Consider the following 25,832-nt stretch of genomic DNA (forward strand, 5'->3'; position numbering starts at 1 on the left):
TGAGGATAAGTCGGACTGACTACATGACCAGACAAATCGGTTGTAGCCATAAACGATCATATAAAATTGATGGAAAATATAAGTTTGAAGCTTGTTGAAAAAAGAGAACACCCAGCCAAAATGGTCGCCTTATGGCATTGAAATGGGCTGTGAAGAGTATCATTGTATTATTATATTAGTTTTTTGGTTGCATTCAAATTTTGCCTTTACTTTCTAGCAATCCACGGCGCTAACTTCTTTGATCGAAGAGCAAAGTTGTTATATGTTACCTTGAGGGGAGACGAACCGATAGACATAAAGACCGCTGCGACAATTATTGTCGAATTTGGTTTTCCTGCTGTTGATCTGGATGAATTTTTTGAATCGGACAAACTTGTGGAAAACCTTGCTTTGTAAGTAAACTATTCCTCTGTTTTAACTGCTTGAAATCGACAATTTGGCAGTGATCACTTTGCTGCATTAAAAGGACAAAAGTTGTCATCCATTTTCTGTTAGCACACAAAGTAATCAGGTTATAATAGAGTAATTAGATTCATTCTGTTGGAGGACTGCCGAAATATTTTATTTAAATACCTAACACAGCATTAAAAGGATCTTGGAATATTGTATGCTGTAGGCTTAGCTTTAATTTTAAAATCTGATAATGTTTTCAGACTATTGGGAGTGCACAAATCTCAAATCAAGATGGTTGACGTGGTCAGAGAGACGAACAATCGAAAACGACGACAAGCCAGGTTGTAGTTGTAGGCGATACCTGACCCAGTCAACAAACTTGTCCGTTTGCATTTCTTCACCCTGTATTTTGTTGATACGTGGTTGATAAAGTGTCATATTTTGTGCTTGGTCATGCTATCTCAAATCTGCAAGGCTACAAAGGTCTTAGGCCTATCTGAGAAAATAACAAAAATGTTTTCGTTTTCAAAGCGTATTTCTTAGTATTACGCTTTTGTGTAACATCTTAATGTTGATTAGTGGAAACGGGGAGACGACGACCTTCAGATTTGAGATTGGAAATGTGATTCGAAACACCACAGACACAGAAGACTCGATTGCTGATACAGTCCGTCAACTCAACAATGCATCTGCCGTGGTAGGGATTGTCATTTTACCTGTCATACATGGATTGTTAAAACGTGGGCTCCTTCTGTCAAGATGACTTGGAAAAGTGGCCTGATTTGTCACATTTTGCAGAATTTTCCTAATTTTTGCCTTATATTGCTTACAGCCTGACAGTAAATCACAAAAGGAAGCTTTTTATGCTGCCTATATTGCTTCTACTTTATATAGTCTGTCACAAATCACAATGATAACAAACTGACCTTTGCTGATGTATTCAGATGCAATATCACAGTAGACTGGATATTATATCCATCATCATTGAAACTGTTTAAAAAGTTTTGTTTTATTGTATATTTATCATACGATCGATTGCAAACGTGTAGCTGTAAAAATTCAACTCTTTCAATATGAAAAATTTGTGCAATGAAAATTTTCTAATTTTGTATTGACGGTTTCAGCGTCGTTTCTTGAGCTTACTTTACTTTATATTCTTGAACTTGGGAGATTACTTCATGATCATCGTCACAGTCCAGTTTAAAGATTGTAGGGCTTAAAAACTATGTTTGAAATTTGTTGTTCCATTTCCTTCAAACTCTTTTTGCTTCGTCAGTTGATATCGACTCTGCAAGAAGGGACGTTGTTCCGCACACTTGGTGTGCCAGAAGGCACACTCTCCACCACAACAATAGTCATTGATCCTTCGGACATTAACAACGGTAAGTTGTTCCGGTGATCTTTATATTTGTAGCTTACTTTTGTCATACCATTATTTTAGAAGCATACTTCATCATAAATGTTTCATTATACTGTATTTAACTTTAAAACTCCACAACCAAGCTTGCGCGCTGTGCGTGCACAATCTATAACCATACATGGTACATGTAGTATGATATGATACTCTTACACTATATAGTCTTTTTCTTCTTCATTGTGTGTCACACGGCCGTAGCCCAGAGCATCACGCAAGCTCTTGCTCTATTGTTGAACTCGGCTAAATCTTGTGCAGAGCATCTTGCTTTTAGGACAGGGCATTCGAGGAGATCTTGCATCGTTTGCTTCTGTCCACATTTACATGTGGACATTTTACATGTGATTCTCTGTTGTGAGATATTTCTACTGCAGTTTTGTAAGTCCTGACCAGTCTTCAACATCATAGTAGGCTACATCTTTGTGATTTTATCCTTTCATGAATAAGATATACTGCTACATTATTGTTACCGGTACATGATAGTTTTGTAAGATTCTTTTTTACTTTCTTTAGCAATTGGAACTTAGTGGTTAAAATTTAATTTTCAGATACTGGGTCTGTAGTTAAAATCCAAGTGCCAAAGTCCATCCAAGTCTCCTTCGCTTCGATGTCGGCTTATGCAAATGTTACCTTCCCTTCTCAACCCTCGGTCATCGTGCTTGATGCAGACGTATGTGTTCAGCTAACGGTTTTCCACATTACTTTTAGGCAAAACCAGTGGTGGGATTCAGCCGGTTCGCACGAACGGTTTCCTAAAAATAAAAAAATTTGCAGAACCGGTTTCTAGCCAATTTTTTTGAGTGAACTTAGTATGACCACCGTACACAGGGTTGCCAGATTACTAATGTTAGTCAAAGCGAACCGGTTGCTAACTAAATTGAATCCCACCACTGTACAAAGCTTTGTGAGTTGTTTAAACTTTACTTGGAGCACAGCTCTAGTTTTTTTAAGTCGTTGTTTTGACTGGAAATTACCGTATCTTCTGAATAACATGGCAGTAATGGCAAAGGACTAATTTTAAGCTTATGTAACCATTGTAATTGTGACGTATGCTCTCACAGGGTGAGATTGTGAAGAGGCTTGGGGGAGAATGGCTGCTGCAGGCATCTTTGATACCTTTGAGCAATATCAGTTCAACTGCAAACCTGGCAGGAGAGACCATCATCACTTTAAACCAGGTAAACCGTCAAACGTGGGCTATGTTTCACACAATGTTGTGTTTTATAGTATCACAACTATGCAGTCACTAAGAACTAAGCAAGATGATACCAGGGTGTGGTTGAATAAGTCTTTCAAACAAGACAGGTTGGATGATGTTGTAAAATAGAACAATCAAGCATCTATATTATGCAAACTTAAATGCAAAGCAACATCACAACGCAATAATCTTATGATAACAATGTCACACTTTAACGTTGTGGCATTATAGGCGCTAAAGCTCTCATAACTGTATTTCATTAAACTTTTCATCATATTTATCCCACGATGCAACCCCATAAATTATAATTTATTACCTCGAGACTTTTTGCTGCTTTATGCAATAAAAAACAGCATCGTTGCTATTTTTAAAGTCTCTGGTGTTGACCTGGAGTCGAACGAAGACCCTTCAGAACCGGCAAAGAAACGAACGAGTTTACTACTGATCTTGCAACTGCTATCTTGTCAACTGTTGATGGAACTAGTTTTCAGTTAATGTGCAGTACATCGGCGCATCAAAAAATATGCAAATTTGTCTATCGGGATAAAATAAGATTTATATCTCTAATAAAATCTTTAATAATAAAGCACATACATTGATGAATTAATTTGGTATAGCGTTCACGAGTTTAAAGCTTTTTTATCATGATTTAATAATAACCCAAGGAAAATCTATAAACACTAAGTAATCGTGCTAACACTTGTAACATGTCAAGTCACTGTCATGATGTAGGGGAAAGGACAGTTCACAGATCTTCAAATCACCCAAGAAGGCAAATTTGAATTGAAATTTGAGGTAGGCCTTTGCATTCATGTTTAACTATTTTGAAAAATGAGCCTATTACTCCGATGTCAAAGTTTATGTGAAGCGTTAGCAAACATCTAGAAAAGACATGGCTTATGAATTATAAGAAATTTGTTGGGCCTTGACTCGCCTGACCGAAAAGTAACGTTACCGTTAGCCGTTGAATTTAGACATTACTCAGGTGCGTGATTGATTGATTATTAAAATCTTTATCTTCGGGAAAAAGCTTCTTTGAGAGCCTAATCCTCGCAGTTTCGCGTACTTGTAGAAGCTTTGAACCCCCGGTCACCGCGATGGACAGACAGACAGAGTGAAGTTTTTATCATCGTTAAAGTGTTGTCTGTGAATTACTACATTTACTAGGTGCAGCTGAATGGAGAGTAAGTTGTTCTTGAACTGCGTTGCTCAAGCGACACCCCGAGGGTCGAATCAGCGCCGCGTGATCTTGAATATTTCGTTTTGTTAATTAAATTTTTTATCTTCTGCAGTTGATCAAACCTACTACTTTGACACTGACAATAAGCGAGAACCCTGTCATCTCCATAACAGGTCAGTGCTCAGACGAAACAAATCGCTTCATAACTGTCATTTTTAGTGGTCACAAAAGTAGAATTGACAATCAAAAGGTTAACGTTTTATCTGCACCACACGCAAAAGTAGCCTGCTGCGTAAAACTGCTTCACATATAAGCTACACTTGTGCAACACATGTCGACACAACGATTGATCTGGCAAAGTAAACGTTTGAAAGAAATCAAAGAGTGGTTTCCAGGGTGCTTGATCTGATACATAATTGCAACATTTGTGTCAGATTAATTATTATCTCTTCGGATTCGATAAAATTGGAAGTGCAAATGCACATAAAATTTATCACGATCATAATTTTCTTTTTTTGAGCGTTAGAAGATTAATCAGTTAATCACGTTTAAAAAAAAATAATTATGAAATAAATTTATCCTTCGAATAAAAAAAAAATTGTATCAAGATTATTGTTTTTATAGAAACGTAGTAAAAGATATCGTCGTATCAATGTTTATATCAGAAGTCATCCGACAATATGATTGAAGCAAAATAAACGTTTACATATTATAAGTTTTCAGGCTAAAATGAATCATCTTTGTTTCAGAGTTTGTGATACCCCCTCCTTTAGAACCCATAGGCCCCATTGAACCCATCAGGTTCGGACGTCATGGTAAGCCATTTCCCGAATTGCCCCATCATTTACATTGCAAGTGGACCAGATGGTTTGACCGTGACCTACCCACGGGTATGGGGGATTTCGAACTCCTTAAGCCCCTTGTTGAGGAATTCCCGGAGGAGCTATGTCCTGATCCCGTTTATGCTCAAGGACGTTTGGGAAAGGTGGATCATCTTGGGGATGACGCCGGCCAGGATGTGACTGTTGACCAGATTAACGGACTAGTTTGCAAAAATGAAAACCAGAAATGTCGAAACTACCAAGTTCGGTTTTGCTGCGTGCACAGTAAGCTCTTCGAAAACGTTTCCTATTTATTGAAAGTTTATGGATTTTTAGTTCATTGTTAATGTTGTTATAGTTTTTTTGCTATTCTTGTAAAACAAGTAAGCTAAATAAAAACTTTCTTAGTAACGTTTCATATTTTGAAGTAGTCTAATTCTCGTTAAAACGGAAGATCATTTTTTCTTGTTTGTGTTGTGGGATGTTGCTTTCGAACCTCAAACTTGATAAGCAAAGCTTGGCAATAGAAGTCTTTTGTATGGAATGTAATTTTAACACTAGAAATAAGACTTATATCTCCCAATAAAATTTGTCAACGCCAGCGTTCAGTGCTTTTTTGCATGCTATAGGGTACTTGCCTCGTGTGAGTGACAAAGTGGTTTTTTTTTTTAATTTCATATTTTAAATATTCATAGGTTTCCAATAAAAATAAAACATTTCACATATCACATCACAGGTATCGTTGCAAACTTTTTTTAGAGCCTCGTTGCATCAATGGAGAATGGACCAGATACTTGAGCGTTGACAATCCCGACGGGAAGGGCGATTTTGAGCATCTTTCCAGCATTCACTTGCACCATCCGGGAATTGTTTGCGAAAATCCATCTCTAATCGACGCTAGACGAATATCTGACCAACTTCATTACTCACTCGTTTCTGCAATACGCGGCCGAATTGTTGGAAAATCTTCGTTTGAATGCAGAAATAAAAAGTCTTCCCCGCTGTCTTTACATCATCACACAAAGCGTACTCCCCACCATGGTTTATCTCTCCAATGTGATGATTACGAAGTGAAGTTTTGCTGTCCAAAGCGTAAGGCTTCACCACATTAATAAACCTTAGATGTAAATTGTATATTTGAAATCTACAGCTAAAAATAATAGAAACGTCAAACAAATGTAGTCTAACAATGATCAGTGTTTCTGTTTGTGCAAGTGCAAGCTTTGTAAAAAATAAGTTGACAAACGGCTTAAATTTTCAAATATTAGCAAAAGTGGACTGGACAGAACAGAATCAAGTATTAGGTTACTTTGAGTTAAAAAATGCTAAATTTTCAGCTTAATCCTATTCCTGTTCGTATGTTATGAAACAACATAATAAACTCCTTAGCTCAATTGCTAACAATGTTTAGGTAAGGAACCCCCTTGTGCACCCAGAGACTGGTCTCCATGGCTATCAATGAACACCCCTAATGGTGCGGATGAATGTGACATGGAACTTCTTGGGAGCCTCCGAAGCGCATATCCTGAAGCCATCAAGTGTGACACACCGACCGCCATCGACGCCCGCCTTGTATCGACTGGAGAACGTTACGACCCAGCAGCGCCACATATTGTGGCAAACCCAAGAATTGGGTTCAAAAGTTGTAGAAAATTCGGGGGTCAATGCGAAGATTATGAAGTTCGGTTTTGCTGTCATGATGGTAAGCCTAAAGACTATCTTGCTCTGTTTATAGTTTAAAAAAAAAAAAAATTATAACAAGTTTCGCTACCATTGCTGTGATCCTGCTAGTTGCCTGCGTCACGTTATGTTAAAGTGCCAAGCTGGTGTTTAGTTTTATTTGCTCATTTTTTTCTTGTCAATATCAATGTTAGAATCACATTACTACGTATTAGCCTTTCACTGGACAGCCAATGCGCTCAAAAGAATAGGTTATTCCCGACAGATAGTTCATGTGATTGATTTGATTGTTTGTGGAAATATTTATCGTCGGCTTCTATGAAAACTTAATCGTGGTGGTTTTGCATGCTCGTAGAGGCTTTGAACCATTGACGCAGGCCCGGTTTTTGAAGTTTGTTGAAGTGTTGTCGTCTGTCAATTATTCCATCCACTAAGTGCACTGAATAAAGAGCAGTGCGTTGCTCAAGCGCAAACCCCGAGAGCCGAACTCAAACTGAGCTATGTCTACAACATGTCACTAAATTGTGAAGAAAGGGGCGTTCTTCCCGGCTATCAGCACAAGGCTGACTGAGCACTCACTAGTACAGCGAGCAGTTGCGATTCGCTAACCATAACGGTGTAGCTTCCACGCTAGCCATTCAGACCATTCAATCAACAATATGTTTCTCGGCAGCCGATTTGTAGCAAAAATTGACAGCGACAGACACGTGTTTCGCCCATGAGGCTGGGCTCATCAGTATCGCACCGTAGTGTTAAACTGTTTTATTCGCATCAACAGCGCACGGGTACAAATAATTGACACGGCGAGAGAGCACAAACAAACATAGCCAGGTCGAAGACTTTCAGAAACCGGCCTGCCACACCCGCGGCGGCGGGGAGCGGCGTGATTTAGGGGTGACGATTCTTTTTTTTTAGGGGTGACGATGCACCCGGAGGGGTAAGTCCAAAGCCACAAATTTATTCGACCACCGCTTTACCAGTCAGTTTAACTCTTATCTTTGTGGAAAGAAAAGAGCCAACAAAACCAGCAGGCGCCAGGGCAGAGGACATTGTGAAGAAAGGGGCGTTCTTCCCGGCTATCAGCACAAGGCTGAGCACTCACTAGTACAGCGAGCAGTTGCGATTAAACCATAAGCCTAGCCTTTTTCAAATTTGAAAACGTACCATAAGACCATAAGCCATAAGTTTTTCAAATTTGAAAACGACAATAAGATGTTTCAATTTTCCCAAATTTCCGCCATGTGTTTGTGTTTGCAGAAGCCCCTGTTTCACCCAAATGTGATGGGAAGTGGACTCGATTTTTCGATCGAGACAACCCAACTGGCTACGGAGATTACGAGACCCTAAAAGACTTACGATATATGTACGAGCACGAAATATGTCGTAAACCGTCAGCAGTTGATGCCAGACTGGTAGGAACCAAAACTCATCATCCAATTCCTGGACAAGTGGCTACAATCAATGTGGAAACTGGTTTTGTTTGTGAAAACGAAGATCAGACAGATTCCTGCTTGGATTATGAAGTCAGATTTTGCTGCCCTAAAGGTAATCACGAGGTGCAGTGACCGTGTGTGTGTTTTTTCGCATGTATTTTTGTTGTTGTTTATGCATGTCATAAATTTCTGTTTTTGCTACTGGTCCACTTTTTCTTGCTTACACTGTACAGGTATAGGCCTATTACTTTTTTACACCTTACAGCAGTCTCGTTTGATGTAAGCTATAGCAATTGTAAAAGTTTTGTCTGCTTTTTTGCGTTTAAACTTTTTTCCATGTTATTTTGTAGTGCCGCCAAACGATTGTGCTCAAGATGATTGGACAAAATTTTACAATATTGACGATCCTGTAGGCGGTGGAAACAAAGGGGATGTTGAAGACCTTTTCACTGCATCAAGTCTACACGACAAGATTTGTTTAGATCCAACTGCTATTGATGTGCGAGTGGCCAGCACTGCCCTGCCTTACACAAGTACAGGTCAATATGTCAGCATTAGTTTGCTTCATGGGTTCTCCTGCTACAACAGCCATCAAGGACACCGGGAGATATGCTGCGACTACGAAGTGCGTTACTGCTGCCCACAAGGTAGTTAGTTACCTAAGTGAACTCAGCAAATATTGATTAATTATTAGTTGGACTTTTTTGTTCCTGGGCTAAGAAAGCTTTAGCTTAGAGTAGGCCTACTTGTCGAAGCTTTGAACCACCTACTCAGACTACTTGAACCACTTGCCCAGATTGACAAAGTGAAGCTGCTACTTTTGGTTGCCTGTGAGCAATTTAATCTACCAGGCTAGTTAAATGTTGAGCTGTCCTTGAAGTAGGTTACTCACCTGCACACCCCGAGAGTCGAACCATTGTGACTTGATCTTGTTTTTCATCATTTGCTGTACCGGGAATTTATAAACTGATCTATTGGCGCCGTTAAGGTCTAACCCAGCAAGTCTGGAGTGATTTTTATCAGCCTGTACCATGGAAGAATATACTTTATCCAAATTATTATATTATCATGCAAGTTCGTAAAATTCAAAACCAGTCTAAACGTAGCCTATATGAAGGCTACAATCATCAAGCCTGCTGTCTTTAGGTGAGCTTACTTCAATTTTAAAATATTGCAACTACCGTGCTGTTTGTACAGCAACACAAAGAGCACATCAGAATGAAACAGCAAAATAACGTAACATCATTATTAAACTAAGAACGTCGTGTTTGCAAAACTTGGCATTCTGTAGTGAGAAACAAAAAGTATTGAAGTACGTCAAGTTTCAAGTAAAACAGAGAAAATTAAAAAAAGCTTGAATAGGTTCTAGTTCTCAATACAGAATGCAAAGTTTTTCAACTAAGCGTAAAACAGTAAGCAAGATGTTACAAAAACATACTGTAAAAAAAATTTTTTTAAAGGACCTCCGCCTTCTTGCGACCAATGTACAGAGTGGAACGGTAAATGGACCAGGTTTTACAACATAGACAGGCCTTCTCCACCGCGCTTCAATGACGATTGTGATTGCGAATTTCTCAGCACAATCAAACGTCATTATCCAGAAGTATGCGAGTTTCCCATTGCTGTGGATGTTCGCATGGTATCAACCGGGCAAGATTATACCCTGGCCAATCAAGATGTCGACATCAGCGTCATTGGCGGGTTCAGATGCTTGAACAGCGCCGATCAACAATGCTTGGACTATAAAGTTCGATTCTGTTGCCCCCAAGGTAAAACTGAATGCATTTGTTTGTTAATTGAGCATCAGGAATTGTGCTACGTCAAAATCACGTCATTTCATTGATCATCTTCAGAATAATAAAAGACATTTAGGCTATGTAAATCAGGGCTGTGGAGTCAGAGTCATGGAGGGGAGGGATTTTAGAATGTCCGGAGTCGGAGTCGATGAAAAAGACCGACTCCCACTTCATACAAAACAATGAATAATAAAAATTTTGTTTCCAATCTTCTTTCAAAATATTGTTTTTTTGGTTTTCTGTGTTACTCTCTTAAACTTTAACAGAAAATATAATTGTTTGTTTATATCAGTTTTTAGAAAAGCCGCCGTTTCAATTTCGATTGCAACTTAAGTGAAGTTAAATTTTAAAACAGTAAAAAATGACAAAAATTAAAAAAAAAATCTGGTAACCCTCAGAAATCGGTTATAAATCGAGAAGTTAGAGTCGTATAATTTTCGCTCGACTCCACAGCCCTGACGTAAATTGCGTTTGAAAATCTACATGATTTTTTAAAATGCTTAATGCTCCTATCTTGGCACAAATGAGCTAGCCCACATAGTTCAAATACCTCAAATACATTTTTTTTTCTTCAAAACATCACGCTATATCCGGTGTAATTTGATAACCTACATCACCAGTCTTTGCAGCTTATTTTATAGCAGTCAACATTCGTGGCGACATAGACTGCATTTGATGGAAGTCTCAAAACTCAGGCGCTTGTAAAATTGCGAAATTGATTTTCTGCCGAGGCTTGGCTACTTCTGGCTATTTGTTAATTAAAAACATTTTTTTCCCTTATAAAGTTTGGTGTCAAATGTTTCTTCAGGCATAGGATAGCAAAATACTGTGAAATTCAACAAAACGTTTGTCGGTTTTTATATATCACAGAACCAACAGAACTTGGTCCATTGTCATGGTGTACGGCATTTGGTGATGTCCATTTTAAGACCTTGGATGAAAAAGCTTTTGATTACCAGGGAACCTGCACTTATGTCTTCCTCCAAACCAAAAAAGATGCAATCCGCTGGCATCTTCATCCTTTCTCTGTCTTGGTAAGTGCTGATCAAATTATCATAATTAGTGATTATGTTATTTTCATCATGAACACGTTCGGGTCTAAAACCATCTGTTGTCTACAACTCTATAGTAAACACTATGTCAGCTCATTAATAAACTAAAAAGGTGGCCGAGTCTTTAAAACGATACGGTTCCCTGTTTGTCGGTTTTAATCAAAAAGTCATATAAGTTGTTAGTTGCACATATAATATAAGTTGTTAATATAAGATATAGGCTATAATTATTTTGGTTTAAACTAAAGTATCAAAACAAAAGTAAGGCCTACACTATAAGTTGAAGAGACGTAGAATATTATTCTGTACTATATAAAAGTTATTGTTGCTGTTAATTGGCTACATAAACTTCTTAGTGTATTGCAGCAATTGATTTGAGAGAAGTTTCATGCAGAAAAATTGACAAGCTAATCTTTCATTTTAATTTTGTTTAATTCATGGTTATTTCATAAACAATAAATTACAAAAGAACCACTTTGCGCAAAGAAAAATTTGTAAATTTTGTAACAAAGTACAAGTCTAATGGTCGCCATAAACATAAAATTTCGAAAATAGTCGCGGCAACTAATGATTCCAGCAACATTCCCAAGCACAAGTTGCAGCCACATCATTACAACATCTGGTGATTTAAATAGAAGTTTCTAATCGACTTTCAGAATATTTCAGCTGCACCTAAACCCTGGCTAAAACTCATTCGTTTACAATGTTTTGTGTTTGTTCAGATCGAGAATGAAAACAGGCGTGGAAATACAGCAGTTTCTTATTTGAAGAGAGTGAACATAACTATTGGAACTGAAACAATACAACTTCGTAAAGGACCTCTTGTATTGGTAAGATTCTAACAACGGTTTTACTGTTAGTGATCACAGCAAAATAATAATGATGATTGTTCAAATCTTATTACCATCAATAAACTTGTAATAACCTGTGACGACTGATATCTTCATTTACAGGAAGGACATGAACTCTGCGAAAATGGTGAAATAAATATTTCGATTGCTTAAGTTTCGTTGCTGTTTCCTCTGTGAAGTTACCAATCAGGCGTAACTAAAATTACATACAAACTTAATAATATAATTATCAACAAAAAAATTTTCGTTTTCTTTACATTAAATACGAAACTGTTTGACTATTGTTAACTTTATTTGTGGCGTTACTAGGTGAATGGAGAGATGACTGGAGTGCCTCACAGCGATGACTTCTTTGGTTATAAAATATTTAGAAAAGGAGCAAATATTCACCTGCACACAGCATTTGGTGTAAAACTTATCTATGATGGTAATCATCTTTTGGAAGTTGGCGTTCCACAGAAGTATGGAAACCACGTGGAAGGTTTGAATACAATTTTATTATTGACTTTGTTATTCACATCAGGCTAATAGTTTCATATTTAGCCTACAACTAAACATATGCAACACAAAAAACAGCTCTTTTAAAGATTATGATAATCACAATTACGCAGTCAACAGACAATGCTGGCGCGTGGAATTGTCAACGAGTAAACTGCGAATGGCACTATTGAAATACAACGATTTGACAAGAGCGTTAGAATTGCAGGGAGCATAATTTTGGTTAGACCAACTATGCTTACACTGAGACTTAACTGGAAATTTTATCGTTTAGCCTACTGCAAGTGCCTTCTGGCATTTGCGTCAGAAAATAATCATGATGGACTAATAATAACATTTTATATCAAGTACGTAATGCTGCACATGTTTAGGTTATAAATCTATTTCATATCATTTTATTTTTCGTCTTTAGCATGTCATAAAAGAAAAAGAAAGTAGCCTAATTAGCTACAGTAAACAATCTACCAGCAGGCCAATAACAGAAAATTACGCCACAATCTTGCCAACCTGACCATCACACTAAAAAAAAACAATACATGAAATGCACACAAAAACTACAACAAATAAACATAAAATCTATTAAAATGTAAATTGAAATTTCTCTCGTGTAACTCCATATGGATGTGTAACATGTATGCGTATCTGAAGCAAATAAATAAAATAAATAAATAATAATAAGAAACTATCAAATGATAACAAATAAAATAGAAGATATGACTTGAATTTTATTGCCAGAAATCACTTTGGCTAACTTTTTCGTAATTTTGACTGCACTTGACTCTCGAGTTCATAGTTTTGCTGCGTGCAGAGGATATGTAGATGTCGTTTACTTTGATGTCTTGAATTTACAGGGCTATGTGGCAACTACAATGATGATGCTGATGATGACATCATAAACAGAGAAACCAACAATGTGACGACCGATGTCAAAGCCTTTGCGAGAAGTTATAAAGTCGACAACAAGTTCGTACTAGCGGCGTGTTGTAATAAGTTGTAAACTTACTTGCATGTATAATATTGTATATACTCATGTATACTGTAATACAGGCTTCTAAAGCGTTCATTCCAGTGTACTTACTGCATCAACCACACTTTCAGGTTAAAACGATGTGTCACTAAATGCAGTTATCATCTCATTGCAGAGTTGTAGGCTATTATTATATGATTGTAAACGTACAGCATGTTTTTTAAATCGTAAATTTACATGTGTGGTCATTCTACTGCAGTCATTCTACTGTCATTCTACAGCGGTCATTCTACTGCATTGATAATAGGTCTACCCCTAAGTCGACACGGTGCGCCACACTAACACTGTCTGCAGTTATATGTACAAAATTGTACACTTTACTGAAAATCTCTTGTTTCAGACTTCAACGTTCTGCTGCAATAATACTGTAGTTTAGCGCTAGGCTACATAACTTGGTTAGTTGGTAGTTGGTTGTTTTGAAAATGGGAAATTTGATGTTGTTTAACGCCATCAAACATTTGCAACAAAAAGAATAGGATTTTTCTGTTCAATAGGATTACCCTGGCCTATTATGAAAAAATAGTCCGTGAATGAGTTGGCTATTGCTATTTTGAAATGGTTTGGCAAAGCTAGACCATTTCACATATTGAGATCCTCTCATGTTTAGTTGTGAGAGCCAGCCAACTGAGCCGAGAGAATGTGCAAATGAAGATGAAAGAAGCCGTGCCGAAGTGGCGTGCCGTGCCATCACCGCAGTACCGTGTCTGGTGGAGTGCCAGGATGTGATTCCGTTTGAGTTCTATCTTCAAGTAAGGAAATCATTAGCTGTGAGAACTAACCACATAGTTAATGTCCAGGGGAAGGTCTGAGTATCAAACCAAAATTTTTGAAGCACTGCAAATAAAACGCAATAATCCACCTTTAAACAGACAATTGTATGCTTGCGCTTGTTTTTTTGCTCTGTGTATTTTAAAATTAGTTTTTTGCACATTGCCTATCTATGCATACCACGTGGTGTGATCAGTGTAACGCCGTTTAATGCAGTGACCTCTGATATTTTCTTGTGTTTGTTGTTGAGTTAGTCAGAAGCATTGTGCAGTTTTATTTTTTCCTGTTGATAAATTTAATTTAATCATTGCATTTTGTTTAGATAATTAAATGTAGATAAAATTACTGTATGTTACTCCTGAAGAGGACATCATGTAATGTTGAAAACGTTCAAAATTTGTTTTAATGTAGTTTTTTGTTTTCTGTAAATATTGTGATAAACTTAAATACGTTTAATCTGATTAAGTTACTTGGCTTAGTATGCCTATGGTTCAACAAGACAAACTCTCCACCAAAGCTCAATGATCCTATTTAAGTAGAATACTTTCACATACAGTATAGATAGCCCACCTTGGATTGTCCTGCAAGCACTGTTATACTAATGTTGTAGCCTAACTCTGTTAAATCATTTTTGCAGAGCTGCATATTCGACGTTTGTACCACTGAGGACTTTGATCGAGCTGTTCAGCATTCCAACACTGCTTTTTTCGTTGCATGTGACAGAAGTGACTTGGGCTGTCCTGTCAATCCAAATGGTAAAAGCATTAAAAAAGCTACCTACGGTTGGTCACAGCGGTAAACCATAATCTCTTCGTGGGAAAATTGTAACGTAAGATTCCCGAATCCGTTCGTCTGTATGTAATGACCGAAAAACAAACACTCTTTTGAAACGTCTTTTCAAAAAGTGTATTCCTGTAAAATTAGCCCGCGGTTATCGAAATTGGGATGCAACACCGTACACCACTGAAAAATTGTCACTACGATACAAACTACTTAGATAAAAGACGGAAATTTTGTCCAGCCAGCAGCACTAAGCGAAACAGTTAAATTTGCGACTAACTTCAAGCAACAATTTTACGAATGATCAGAATACATGGCAATATCTCAAACTCACGTACGCAGTTATGTGACGCAATAATCCATATGCATTGTGAAGTAATTCTCAACAGGTGTGATACAAGTCTTACGAACGATGGTGCAATCTCTGCTCATGTTTTAGGAATTTCCATGACGTAAGATTCAGTAGACCTGAACGGTTTTATATGACGTTTGATTTGTACAGAGATTGGCCGTAACATAGCGGCCCCTAGTTATGACAGTCTAACATGGCATAACTAAAAAAGAATTGAAGGACAATCGTGAGCCAATGAATAAAACACACGATACACAAATTGTTTGAGTCACTCACGTTTAAGTTAATACGCAAATACAAAGGGCACGCAAAGAATGAACAGCGATAAGAATAATACGCGACGATACATGAAATTGGTACCATAGGTACACACTAAAATGACGCTATATACATACAATAGTTGCGATAATAACCGACTGTTCTGGGCTCAGACAAGGGTCGGCCACCGCAGACAAAACCAGGCTCAAACCCTAACACTTAGGTGTTCTTTACGAGGGCGAGGCACGAAATATCCCTCAACACGTAGTCTACTTTCACTTTCCCCGTACTCTCATCATAGTTGCAGACGGCAACTTTAGCTCTCCGAACCACAGGCTTCCCTTTCCTAATTTGTGGGACCACCTCATGCACCCTCCCAAGTTGATACTTCCCACGTTTACCAATGTCTTGGAGAGAACACACCACTACAAGTTGACCAGGCTCCAAATTCTCGGCCATTTTTAACCATTTTTTCCGGCCCTGAAGCCCTGGCAAGTAAAAATCTATCCATTTACTCCAAAACTGCTGAGAAAGTGACAAATTGAACCGATAATCCCTTCTTAGTTGGTCACGATCATGTGGTTGCCCAACAGCACAGTATGGGTCTAAGTATGGGGTCAAAAGTGAGGCAGAGGTGATGACAGTAAAATCCCTAGGGTCGTCACTCAAAGGTACCAAAGGGCGTTCGTTCACGATCCGAACGGCACTGCCTGTGTACGTAAGCAGTTCAATAAAATTGGGCTTACGTATTGAAGAGTCCAAAATGTGAAAAAAGTACTTGGTCATATCGGCCACGAAACCAAATCTGCCAAGCCGCAATCTAACCAAGAGATCTGCCATAGGGTTTAACAAATCAGGACACGAAAACATCACATCATTAACACAAGTTCCTCGAAATTCAAACTTGTCATCGTAAACAATGCGCTTTTTTAATTGTGACGTCACAAAGTATGGTAAATACCATTCAAATCCCTTGACATTTCCTGCTTCACCAGCACGCTCAATATAGCCATTAGATTTAAGATCTTTCATGGTGTCAGTAAGGAAATCACGAAGTTCACGTTGTTTTAAAGCCTTCTTCCAGCAACAGCTCTATCTGACGCCAACACAAAATTGTTAGGTAAATCAATATCTTCCTTCAACGGTACAGGTATCTCAAATCGACCATCTTTTAACTCAATATTCGGTTCAACAAGTTCTCTAGCCAAAATGTCATTGCGAGACAATTCACAGGTTTCATTTTGCAAGGTCAAATCCTGAATGACTTTATTCAGGTCTGCTATTTCCATATCACGAGACTCAATTTTACGCTGAAAGCCAGAGATGACATCCGACTCTAAAGACGTCTGCACTCTGCACACATTAGCAACGCTTTCAACTAAGGGTGACTTACCACCACAAGCCAACCAACCGAGAGGAGTGAATAAAGCATGCGGTTCACTACGATTTTCACCAACACGCTCTTCTTTAGCCCACATCAAATAAGCGTTGTCGTTGCCAATCAGTACATCTACAGTACTACAATCATTCAAATGAAACATATTCACGTCATGAAAATGACGGAAACCACTTAAATCCTGCTTATGCGGTAAAGTTTTAACATCGTCAGCCCAAGCTGGGTTAACCACCGAGGTTATATCACAAAACAGTTCATCTGTCTCTAACGACTGGATGTTGAGTTTGAAAAGGTCAGCACAAGTAGGTTTCTGACCAGCCAGGGTATCCATTTTAAACGACGCTTTATCGTACGGTTTAAGACCAAGTTCGCACACCAAATCACTCGAAACAAACGTCAACTGCGAACCAGGATCATGCTGACAAAACACCAACTTCGATTTGCCAGTCATTGGATTCAAAACACGAGCAGCAGTAACGCGGTTAAAGGCTGCTTTAACATTTCCAATCTTAACATTACGCACAGGAACTCTGGCACCAGCATCATCTTTACCGATCGAATCCAGAGAATCACGTGACGTCACATAAAAATCATGCAGAAGAAAATAGTGTTTCCTATCGTTGTTAGGCCCACATTGACGACAGTTATTTGCATGAACGCAATCCCTAACCATATGCTGGCGCAAACAATTCAAGCATTTGCCAGCTTTCACAATAACATCTCTCCGACCTTTAGGTGTCAAGCGCAAAAATTCTTTACAATTAGACAAAAAATGATATTCAACTTGACCACGTGACGAACAACAAATGCATGCCGGCATGTCTCTACGTCTGGCCACACCACCGCGCGGTGCGCCAACAGCAGTCGAGTACTGCGAACTCCCTGACATCACATCATCATGGGGCTTTACCGACGTCTGCCTAACCGGACATGAAGGCAATTTTCCTTTGCCAAACTTTTTAAAATGCTGCGACTCACCAGAATCGCCCATTAGCATAATGCTAAAATCAGTCGACTTACGCGTTTCCTCTCGTACAACAAAATCGAACAAACTCTGAAAAGTAGGCTCATTAGTGCCACCATACTAATCACCTAAAAAGTCAAGATAACGCTGCTTAGCGTCAAACGGGAGTCGCTTAGCCAAATCCAAAACAAAACGTCCTTCTAATTTATCACGCTGACCATAAGCTTGCGCGTAAAGCAAACACTGCGACAATTCATCTTTAAACTCTTTCAAATCACTGGAAGAGATCGAAGTCAATTTGCTACCATAGCGATACTTTCTAATTTCCGGTTCGGCGAAAAGACCTCCACGAACTCCAAAACGTTGGGACAAGCGATCTAACGACATTTCTATCCTGTCTTCCTCTGACAAGCCAGGGGTGTCAGAAACCAAATTAGCAATCGTTTGAGCAGCTGTCCTAACACAAGCTGCTTGTAACAAAGTCAAACGAGTTCCTTTAAAAGGCGAAGCTGCCATCAAGGCCGTAACACGATTTTTAAAGAAGATAAATGGCATATTATTACCATCGTAACCAATCAAGGCCGCCTTATCCAAAAACGTCCTACTATTTTGGTATTCAAAAAAGCAATCCTGCTGCTGAGAACTCGATTTAGCGGGAGAAGATAAGCTATATCCCTTAAGGGGCTGAGGGGGCTCAGTCACATGCACAGCACGATCACGATCCTCACACACGTTAAAATCATTAGACGCGATACGCCTCTCACAATCACGCAAATTACGTGTAGCTGGGCGATCAAAAACTAACGGCGCAGAAAACTGTGAAGAGGGCAAAGCATTACTGCTAATGGCGGCCCCGTGGCCTGTACGCTCTGGGGGAGGAGTTCGGCTAAAGTTCGCAGGCCTTTGCTCTTCTAGAGCCTTCGGAAGACCCTTAGCCGCGGCCCCGAGACCTCCTGAAACAGCTTGAAAACGTGTGGATTGCAGTGGTCCACTTACAGATTGAACAGGCGTCTGGAAAAGGTTATGTAAATTAAACTGCGATTTATGTTCACTTCTGGAATGCCTAGAAGAGCCCTTCTTAGAACTACGCCGGGAGCCCAACTCTGAACTATATTTAGCTAAAACTACCTCTTTACGTTGTTCAGCCCTCAACTGAGCGTCTTTGAGTGCGAACTCAGCAGCTCTCGCTTCGGCCTCAGCTCTCGCGGCAGCTTCAGCTCGTATGGCCTCAGCTCTCGCGGCGGCCTCAGCAGCTCTCGATTCGGCCTCAGCAGCTCTCGCTTCGGCCTCAGCTCTCGCGGCGGCCTCAGCAGCTCTCGCTTCGGCCTCGGCTTGTATCTGGAGCTCCTCTCGTCTTAACTGCAGGTTAATTTGTGCCACTATCCGAGACGAACTCTTAGACATCCTAGTGCTTACATTTGAGGCGCTATCCTCAGGATGTATGTCAGCATCCAACATATCTGAGAACTCACTTACTTTTTGTTCAAAGTTATTTTTTAACGAGTTAAATTCGGGATCTACCTTATCACGAAGTTCTGCCAAAATTGCAGAGTTAAAAATTTTACTCAAAAGAGCATGGAAATGCCGTAATTCCTCTTCTAAAGTAGATAAGTTAGATTGAAAAATTGACAGTTCCTGCTTATCACTCAAAGAACCTAGGGCTACAGAAAGTTCCCCAATTTGAGTTAAAATATCCCTTCTAAGATGCCGGGCCTCTCGAACTGACTTAGCCTCATCGTTACTGGGTCCCTCCCCAGAATGGCCTGCCCGACCGCAAAGAACATCATCAGGCCTAAACTCAGTCGAGTCGACGGCGGCCGAGTCCCTGTCGCCACCGAGTGCAGACATATTAAATTTTGGGACTAATGTTGGGGCTAAATTTAACAATTAAAAAATTAAGTTACACAAACACACAAAATTATTACAGTAGTTATAAAAAACTTAACTGCAAAGACCGTAAAAAATGCAAAAAGAATTTAAATGCACAATACCGTAGTTGTAGGGTTATATATATATGAAGTCCTAAAGTTCCACAAAACTTGCTTGGATTCGTTCACTTGAATCTTCAAGCACAGATCGATTGTCTTTAATCTTTTTTCTTGCCAATGAATGTCAATGTTGTTTTTTCTTCAGAACCAACAAAGAAACGCCTTTAATTTTTAGCTTGAAGTTCTTCAGTACCAACTGAGAAGAAATGTCTTTAATTTTCTTTTGCTTCTGTAGACTACCAACCAACAAGATCTTCTTTTATTATTTCTTTGCTTCTGTAGCCTACCAACCAACAACTTCGTCTTTATTATTTTGCTTCAGTACCAAACACTAGACAGAGTAACGTCTTTTATTTTTTATGGTCACAGCGGTAAACCATAATCTCTTCGTGGGAAAATTGTAACGTAAGATTCCCGAATCCGTTCGTCTGTATGTAATGACCGAAAAACAAACACTCTTTTGAAACGTCTTTTCAAAAAGTGTATTCCTGTAAAATTAGCCCGCGGCTATGGAAATTGAGATGCAACACCGTACACCACTGAAAAATTGTCACTACGATACAAACTACTTAGATAAAAGACGGAAATTTTGTCCAGCCAGCAGCACTAAGCGAAACAGTTAAATTTGCGACTAACTTCAAGCAACAATTTTACGAATGATCAGAATACATGGCAATATCTCAAACTCACGTACGCAGTTATGTGACGCAATAATCCATATGCATTGTGAAGTAATTCTCAACAGGTGTGATACAAGTCTTACGAACGATGGTGCAATCTCTGCTCATGTTTTAGGAATTTCCATGACGTAAGATTCAGTAGACCTGAACGGTTTTATATGACGTTTGATTTGTACAGAGATTGGCGTAACAACGGTATATAATTATGAAGAGCCGACCAGCCAAAAATCATTTCGGTCATCCACATAACGATGAGTAAATGTTTTTTGATGAGTTAGTAAATAGTTGGCATTGATGGTTTTTCGCAGACTAAATAACTATATACTGACACTACGTAAGAGGGGACAATCTTTGGTCTCCATTGAAGACATCATAAGACCTTTTTTTCTATTAATGGACGAAGAATGGTGCAGCAGTGATGATGTGATCTGTGGGTGTTCCTCAACCCCACGCTTGCCGGAAGATGACGGCGCCGTTCCGCATTGGAGCATGACTGAAAAGAAAGCTCGGGACGCCATTGCGGAGATCATTGAGATGCTTGATAGGGGAAGACCAATAGGACTAGTTTTAGAATCTGAGATGAAGGAATGTGTGGTGCTTGCATCATATGCAAGAAGATGTTAAAGATGTTGATCCAAAGCCCATAAGGTGGTAAACAGAGATGTTTATGATCAATTGGCCCAGCAACGGATTGGGGCCAGAGAGCACTTAGTCACACACCTCAGAAGTATTAAAAAGTCCAATTTTTCATAACAAAACATGGTTAAATTTTAAAACGCTCTCAATGATATTCTCTCAACTTAGCCTACTTAGGCTACTTTTGGATTTTTTTGTTCTAGCAATTTTTTCAGAAGGCTAAACATTAGGTATGTAAATAAAGCAAGCAAGATAGCCTACTGTAGCTGACGTGGTTACTTCTATATTTTTATCACATCCGTGCAGGCATTCGTGTTATTTCCTTTCAGAATGCAAAGCTGGCGAAATTCCCACTCATTGCAAAAGTGCTTGTAGAAAGACGTGTTTCAACCATAATTATCACAATTCCAGTCTTTGTGAAACTGATAATTGTGAATCGGGTGAGTTTGTCTAAGAATTTATGCATAGTTTGATAAATTAACCTAAAAATTAATCGATTTGATTGTAGGCCTATTATAATTAACTAACATGAATAGTTGGATAATATAATTATACAGTATAGATGATATACCAGACACAAAAGTTCAGTTTCATGTTTTATTTCCGACCACTAAAGCAAAAAGTATTACTTGCCACAACACAGCAGTGGTCTGGAAAAACTAGACAGATTGAGCCAAGCAAGTAAAAACAACAGTCCCTTAGAAAATTGCCAAGTTCTATAAATATCATTCATATTTCCGTCATTAATAAACCAATTAAGTAACCTGTCTTATTTTGCGCGTTGGATCGTATCGGCTTGTTTATCTAATCTGCAGTTTCATACAAGATGAAATAACAAGAATTCTTGGCATAAGCCCTCCACTTTGTTTGCAACCGTCTACTCTAGAGAATTTTATGTTCAAACACAGGCAATTTTCTTCAGGTTGTGAATGTGATCCGAGTCTTGTACGGAACCCTGCGGGTGATTGCGTGCCGCCAAGCAACTGCACATGTCTTGCAGAGGTAAGTTTTCTCTTAACCTTGACAACATGATGCTACAACCGTGCTATGTAAAATAAGTTAAACCAGAGCTTTTCAAACTTTTATTATGAGCGACTCCGTTTCGGAAAATAACTTTGTATGCGAACCCTTGGTGGACAATTTCCAATGTAGCCTATACCGGGTACCACCAACTGTAGGCCCATTTAAATTTGCTTGGCGACCTTAAAATTATGATTTGCGGCCCCATTTGGAAGCACTGAGTTAAACAATAATTAATAGCTATACAATACTTTATGATTGTGCGGCACACTAAAGCTTATGGCGTAGCGAATAACTATATAGCCTATACTTATCACGAAGTCCAATGAGTTTGTTTTAGTTCAATGATCACCAAATTGACCTATGCATTAAGCCTTTCTCAAAACAACAATGATTCTGTAATTTTCCACGAAAACTGCTTCTGATAGGAAAGAGGAAGCAGACAAAAATTTGCAGTAACCTTCAGAGAAGGAGGCTAAACAGTTGTGCTATCGACTGTAGGACGTAACACTTCAACGATGCACACTTCAAAATGCATTATTTAGTATCATATAGTAATTAATTAAAATAAGATAATTCGTTAACCCTTCAAAATATTGAATACTTTCTCTTGTAGCCTATCTCAAAATACTATTGACTCACGAGGTGTGCGCTTGAGCAACGCATTTCAAGACTGCTCTCCATTCAGCGGCACCTAGTGAGTGGAATAATTTCCCGGCAACAACACTTCAGCAATCGGAAAACTTCACTCTGTCAATCTCGGTAACTAGCCCTGCGTCGTCGTCGTGTAAGCGTCTGGGGCCGAGCCCGAAGGTCTATCCTTTTACCACCCCAGATTCCCGGCCCTGCGTCAAAAGTCTCTACAAGGATGGGAAACAACCAGGAATAACCAATCAAGGCTTTGTCAGTTCGAGAATAAAGATTCAAAACCAACCAACCAACCTACTCGCATAGTAGCCTAACATGTTGCAAAAAATTTGGAGTCAGGTAGTTGAATTATTCAGGATTTTAGCCAGTAAATTAGACAATTTTAAGTTAATCAATTAGCCCATACAGACAATATTGAACTAAAACATTTATTTCAACAGAATGCCTTTGGGCTATTATTTTTAAAGGAATGATTGTAGCTTTAGTCTAGATTTCTTTCAAGTGTAGCCTATACCGGTAACATTAATCCTACAAATAAAGTATTACCTATTAAATGTTACAGACCTACCTAACACCGTTCACATGCGACTCTCGATGCACCTGTGGTGATGACAATCTGCCACTATGCATGCCGTTCCAGTGTGATGAACAGTGTGTGACGGCTGATGACATAGGGACTTGTCCGGTAAGAATTGACACGTGACTAACGAATTGAGCAAGAAGCAGCGTACAAGCCGTCTCCAAGGAGAACTTATTTTTTAAGAAACGCTAGATTTTTGCTTGTATTCCATACCAAAAATATAGCGTTTCCTAAAAAAATGTGGCCATTGGGAGTGTCACCACTTTGCCTGCGCTTGATCTTATTGCAATAATGCGCACCTCCAGCACACCCGTTTATTTAAAGATGTAGGCCAAAGCCAGTATAAAATGTTACTTTCACGTAAGACCACGATTATCTTTGCTATGGGACTTTAGTAACAAATGATTTTATTTGAAAGATTATTTTGTGTTTTTTCTAAAAGTCAGGATCCTATTGAGGTTAAGTTTGTGTTTTTATGTTTCAGGTACCCCCTTAATGGATACAACAATAAACGAACATATTTTTTACTCAAGAAAACATTGTTATTGTGATTATTTTTGCAGTGTGCAATTCCGTAAGCTTAGGCTACTTATATTCTTATAGGTAACTAAAACCTTTATTTTTGATCTGAGTTATAGATACGTTATAATACGTTATGGAAACATGGCAGTCTATAGACCTATAACTTACACACGTCATGCCAACGTACAAACTTCAGATTTGACTGAAGGCTGGTCTGCTACGCTTGATAGCAGTCAGAATTGCCAACATGAGTTCTCGATTGAGTAGGCTAGTTAGCCTAGTTGATAACTATAGCATGTACTATAAGCTATAGTCTATATTTTGAGTGATTTTGTGCTAGGCCACTGTGCATAATAAACTAAGATTTTGGTATTTGTGCTGAAAATCAGAGGAGCATCTGGAAACAGGACAGGGCTTTGTTAGCCTATTTTTTTTTCAGGCGTTTTACAATAATGAAGATTCATTAGGCCTAATCACCGTCCAGAAATTGAATTTCTGATCATAAGTTTGAGATCAAAAATACACCAGTCCCTAGTCATTAAGTTATTGTAGATTTTCACATTGGCAAGGCCTGTTTATGAAGATCGCAATGAACGTAAATTTTCTTGTTTGGTGGAGAAGTAGTCCAAAGCATCCCCTCATACCTAGCTGTGAATTATTGCAGCAACATCCCGAGCACATCTGTGGTAGGGATGATCCGAGAATGATGTCTACATGTGTGAGTTTATTGCAGAAATACCAATCAATCTTCAAGCCATCAGAACTCAAAAAGTTGACTAATTGCTCGGTAGGCCATGCATTCCGAGCTTTATTACAACAACAGCTGCCTAAACCTGATACAAAGCAAAAATGACCTAAGGAGCTGCAAGTGATAGGCCATTCAAGACAAAAAGAAAATGAATCCTGCCGACTCGTTTTTTTAAAAACAGGGCTTTTCATCTTACTCTGTTGCATACTTTAGGCTACCTTCGTCTCCTCTACTTAACCATGGCCGACTGTAGGCTACCGTGGCTATAAGTTGCTAAATCTGTTGCTATAGGCCAGGGGTCACCAAATGGCGGCCCGCGGGCCGCATGCGGCCCGCCACGCTGCATCGCTGCGGCCCGCGGAAGGTATCAGCGTACAAGTATAACAAAAAATACTTTTCTTGAGGAGTTAATGAGCACCAAGGCAAAAAATACTTTCCGGGAAGCATATTTTAGCTTTGCATACGATTCCACCGACCGACCAATCAGATTATAGTTTTAGGTGGGGGTTGCTTAAAGTTATTCCAATGCGATGTTCAGCCACACTGCCCTAGTTGTTGATTAAAACGTTTCTTTTCGAATTTCGAAATTGTCTGTGAGCATAGGGTTGCTTATTTTAAGTTTGCAAATGTCATGTAAACACTAGTGTGCGTTTCACCGTTATTGTGTTTCATGAGCAGTATTCCCTGTATGCAAGTTTTTGTTGGCAAAATAGGTCGGTGTGCCAACTCAATTTATAATAAATTGGCAAAATATTATATATAGATTTAAAGACTTTTTCTGATTGTATTATGAAAATATTTAGCTTAGTACTGCAAAACGTTTTTTTTTTAAAGAAATATGGAACGTGTCACGATTTTGCGTGTCACCCTTGCGCGGGGCCATGCTAATCTTCTCTGTATCGTTCCGATTTTAGTATATGTTCTGCCGAAGCAAGTACTGCAAAATGTTGTTAATCAACAATTCTTGCCATGCTGATAAGCACCGTAAGTGAGAGTTGTCAATAATAAAATAAAGACGGTTTTATTGACTCTCACAAAAAGGATGAAAAACCAACTCATTGCTTTTTTAGAGGGAAGACTGTTCATGAATTACGATAAAATTACGATTTTTTGGTGATTTCCACAAGCGTTTGTTTCATGGTACCTGGT

At 38.8% G+C, this 25,832-nt stretch overlaps 1 protein-coding gene and 1 non-coding gene across 2 annotated transcripts in view; one reads left to right on the forward strand and one right to left on the reverse strand.

The window, feature by feature from the left end:
- The window catches only part of LOC145784014 (fibrocystin-L-like), a 94,758-nt gene extending 70,480 nt beyond the window's left edge, over positions 1-24,278 (forward strand). Inside the window, exons 76-99 of the mRNA XM_082595771.1 lie at positions 218-392; positions 654-734; positions 973-1,090; positions 1,670-1,775; positions 2,356-2,477; positions 2,869-2,985; positions 3,738-3,800; positions 4,298-4,358; positions 4,935-5,291; positions 5,766-6,098; positions 6,418-6,708; positions 7,944-8,231; positions 8,470-8,766; positions 9,580-9,888; positions 10,786-10,949; positions 11,690-11,797; positions 12,128-12,299; positions 13,168-13,279; positions 13,951-14,092; positions 14,749-14,866; positions 21,495-21,605; positions 22,088-22,167; positions 23,396-23,518; positions 23,898-24,278. Of these exons, the coding sequence (XP_082451897.1) occupies positions 218-392; positions 654-734; positions 973-1,090; positions 1,670-1,775; positions 2,356-2,477; positions 2,869-2,985; positions 3,738-3,800; positions 4,298-4,358; positions 4,935-5,291; positions 5,766-6,098; positions 6,418-6,708; positions 7,944-8,231; positions 8,470-8,766; positions 9,580-9,888; positions 10,786-10,949; positions 11,690-11,797; positions 12,128-12,299; positions 13,168-13,279; positions 13,951-14,092; positions 14,749-14,866; positions 21,495-21,605; positions 22,088-22,167; positions 23,396-23,518; positions 23,898-23,909 (3,860 nt within the window). The 3' untranslated portion in view covers positions 23,910-24,278. The remainder of the gene's footprint in view (positions 1-217; positions 393-653; positions 735-972; positions 1,091-1,669; positions 1,776-2,355; positions 2,478-2,868; positions 2,986-3,737; positions 3,801-4,297; positions 4,359-4,934; positions 5,292-5,765; positions 6,099-6,417; positions 6,709-7,943; positions 8,232-8,469; positions 8,767-9,579; positions 9,889-10,785; positions 10,950-11,689; positions 11,798-12,127; positions 12,300-13,167; positions 13,280-13,950; positions 14,093-14,748; positions 14,867-21,494; positions 21,606-22,087; positions 22,168-23,395; positions 23,519-23,897) is intronic.
- Positions 24,279-25,515: 1,237 nt separating this feature from the next.
- LOC145784920 (U6 spliceosomal RNA) lies at positions 25,516-25,621 on the reverse strand. Its single transcript, XR_014291087.1, has one exon. It is a non-coding gene; the product is annotated as a U6 spliceosomal RNA (small nuclear RNA).
- Positions 25,622-25,832: the final 211 nt, after the last annotated feature.

This window comes from Aplidium turbinatum, chromosome 15 (assembly GCF_918807975.1).
Source record: "Aplidium turbinatum chromosome 15, kaAplTurb1.1, whole genome shotgun sequence".
Classification (NCBI taxonomy): Eukaryota; Metazoa; Chordata; class Ascidiacea; order Aplousobranchia; family Polyclinidae; genus Aplidium; species Aplidium turbinatum.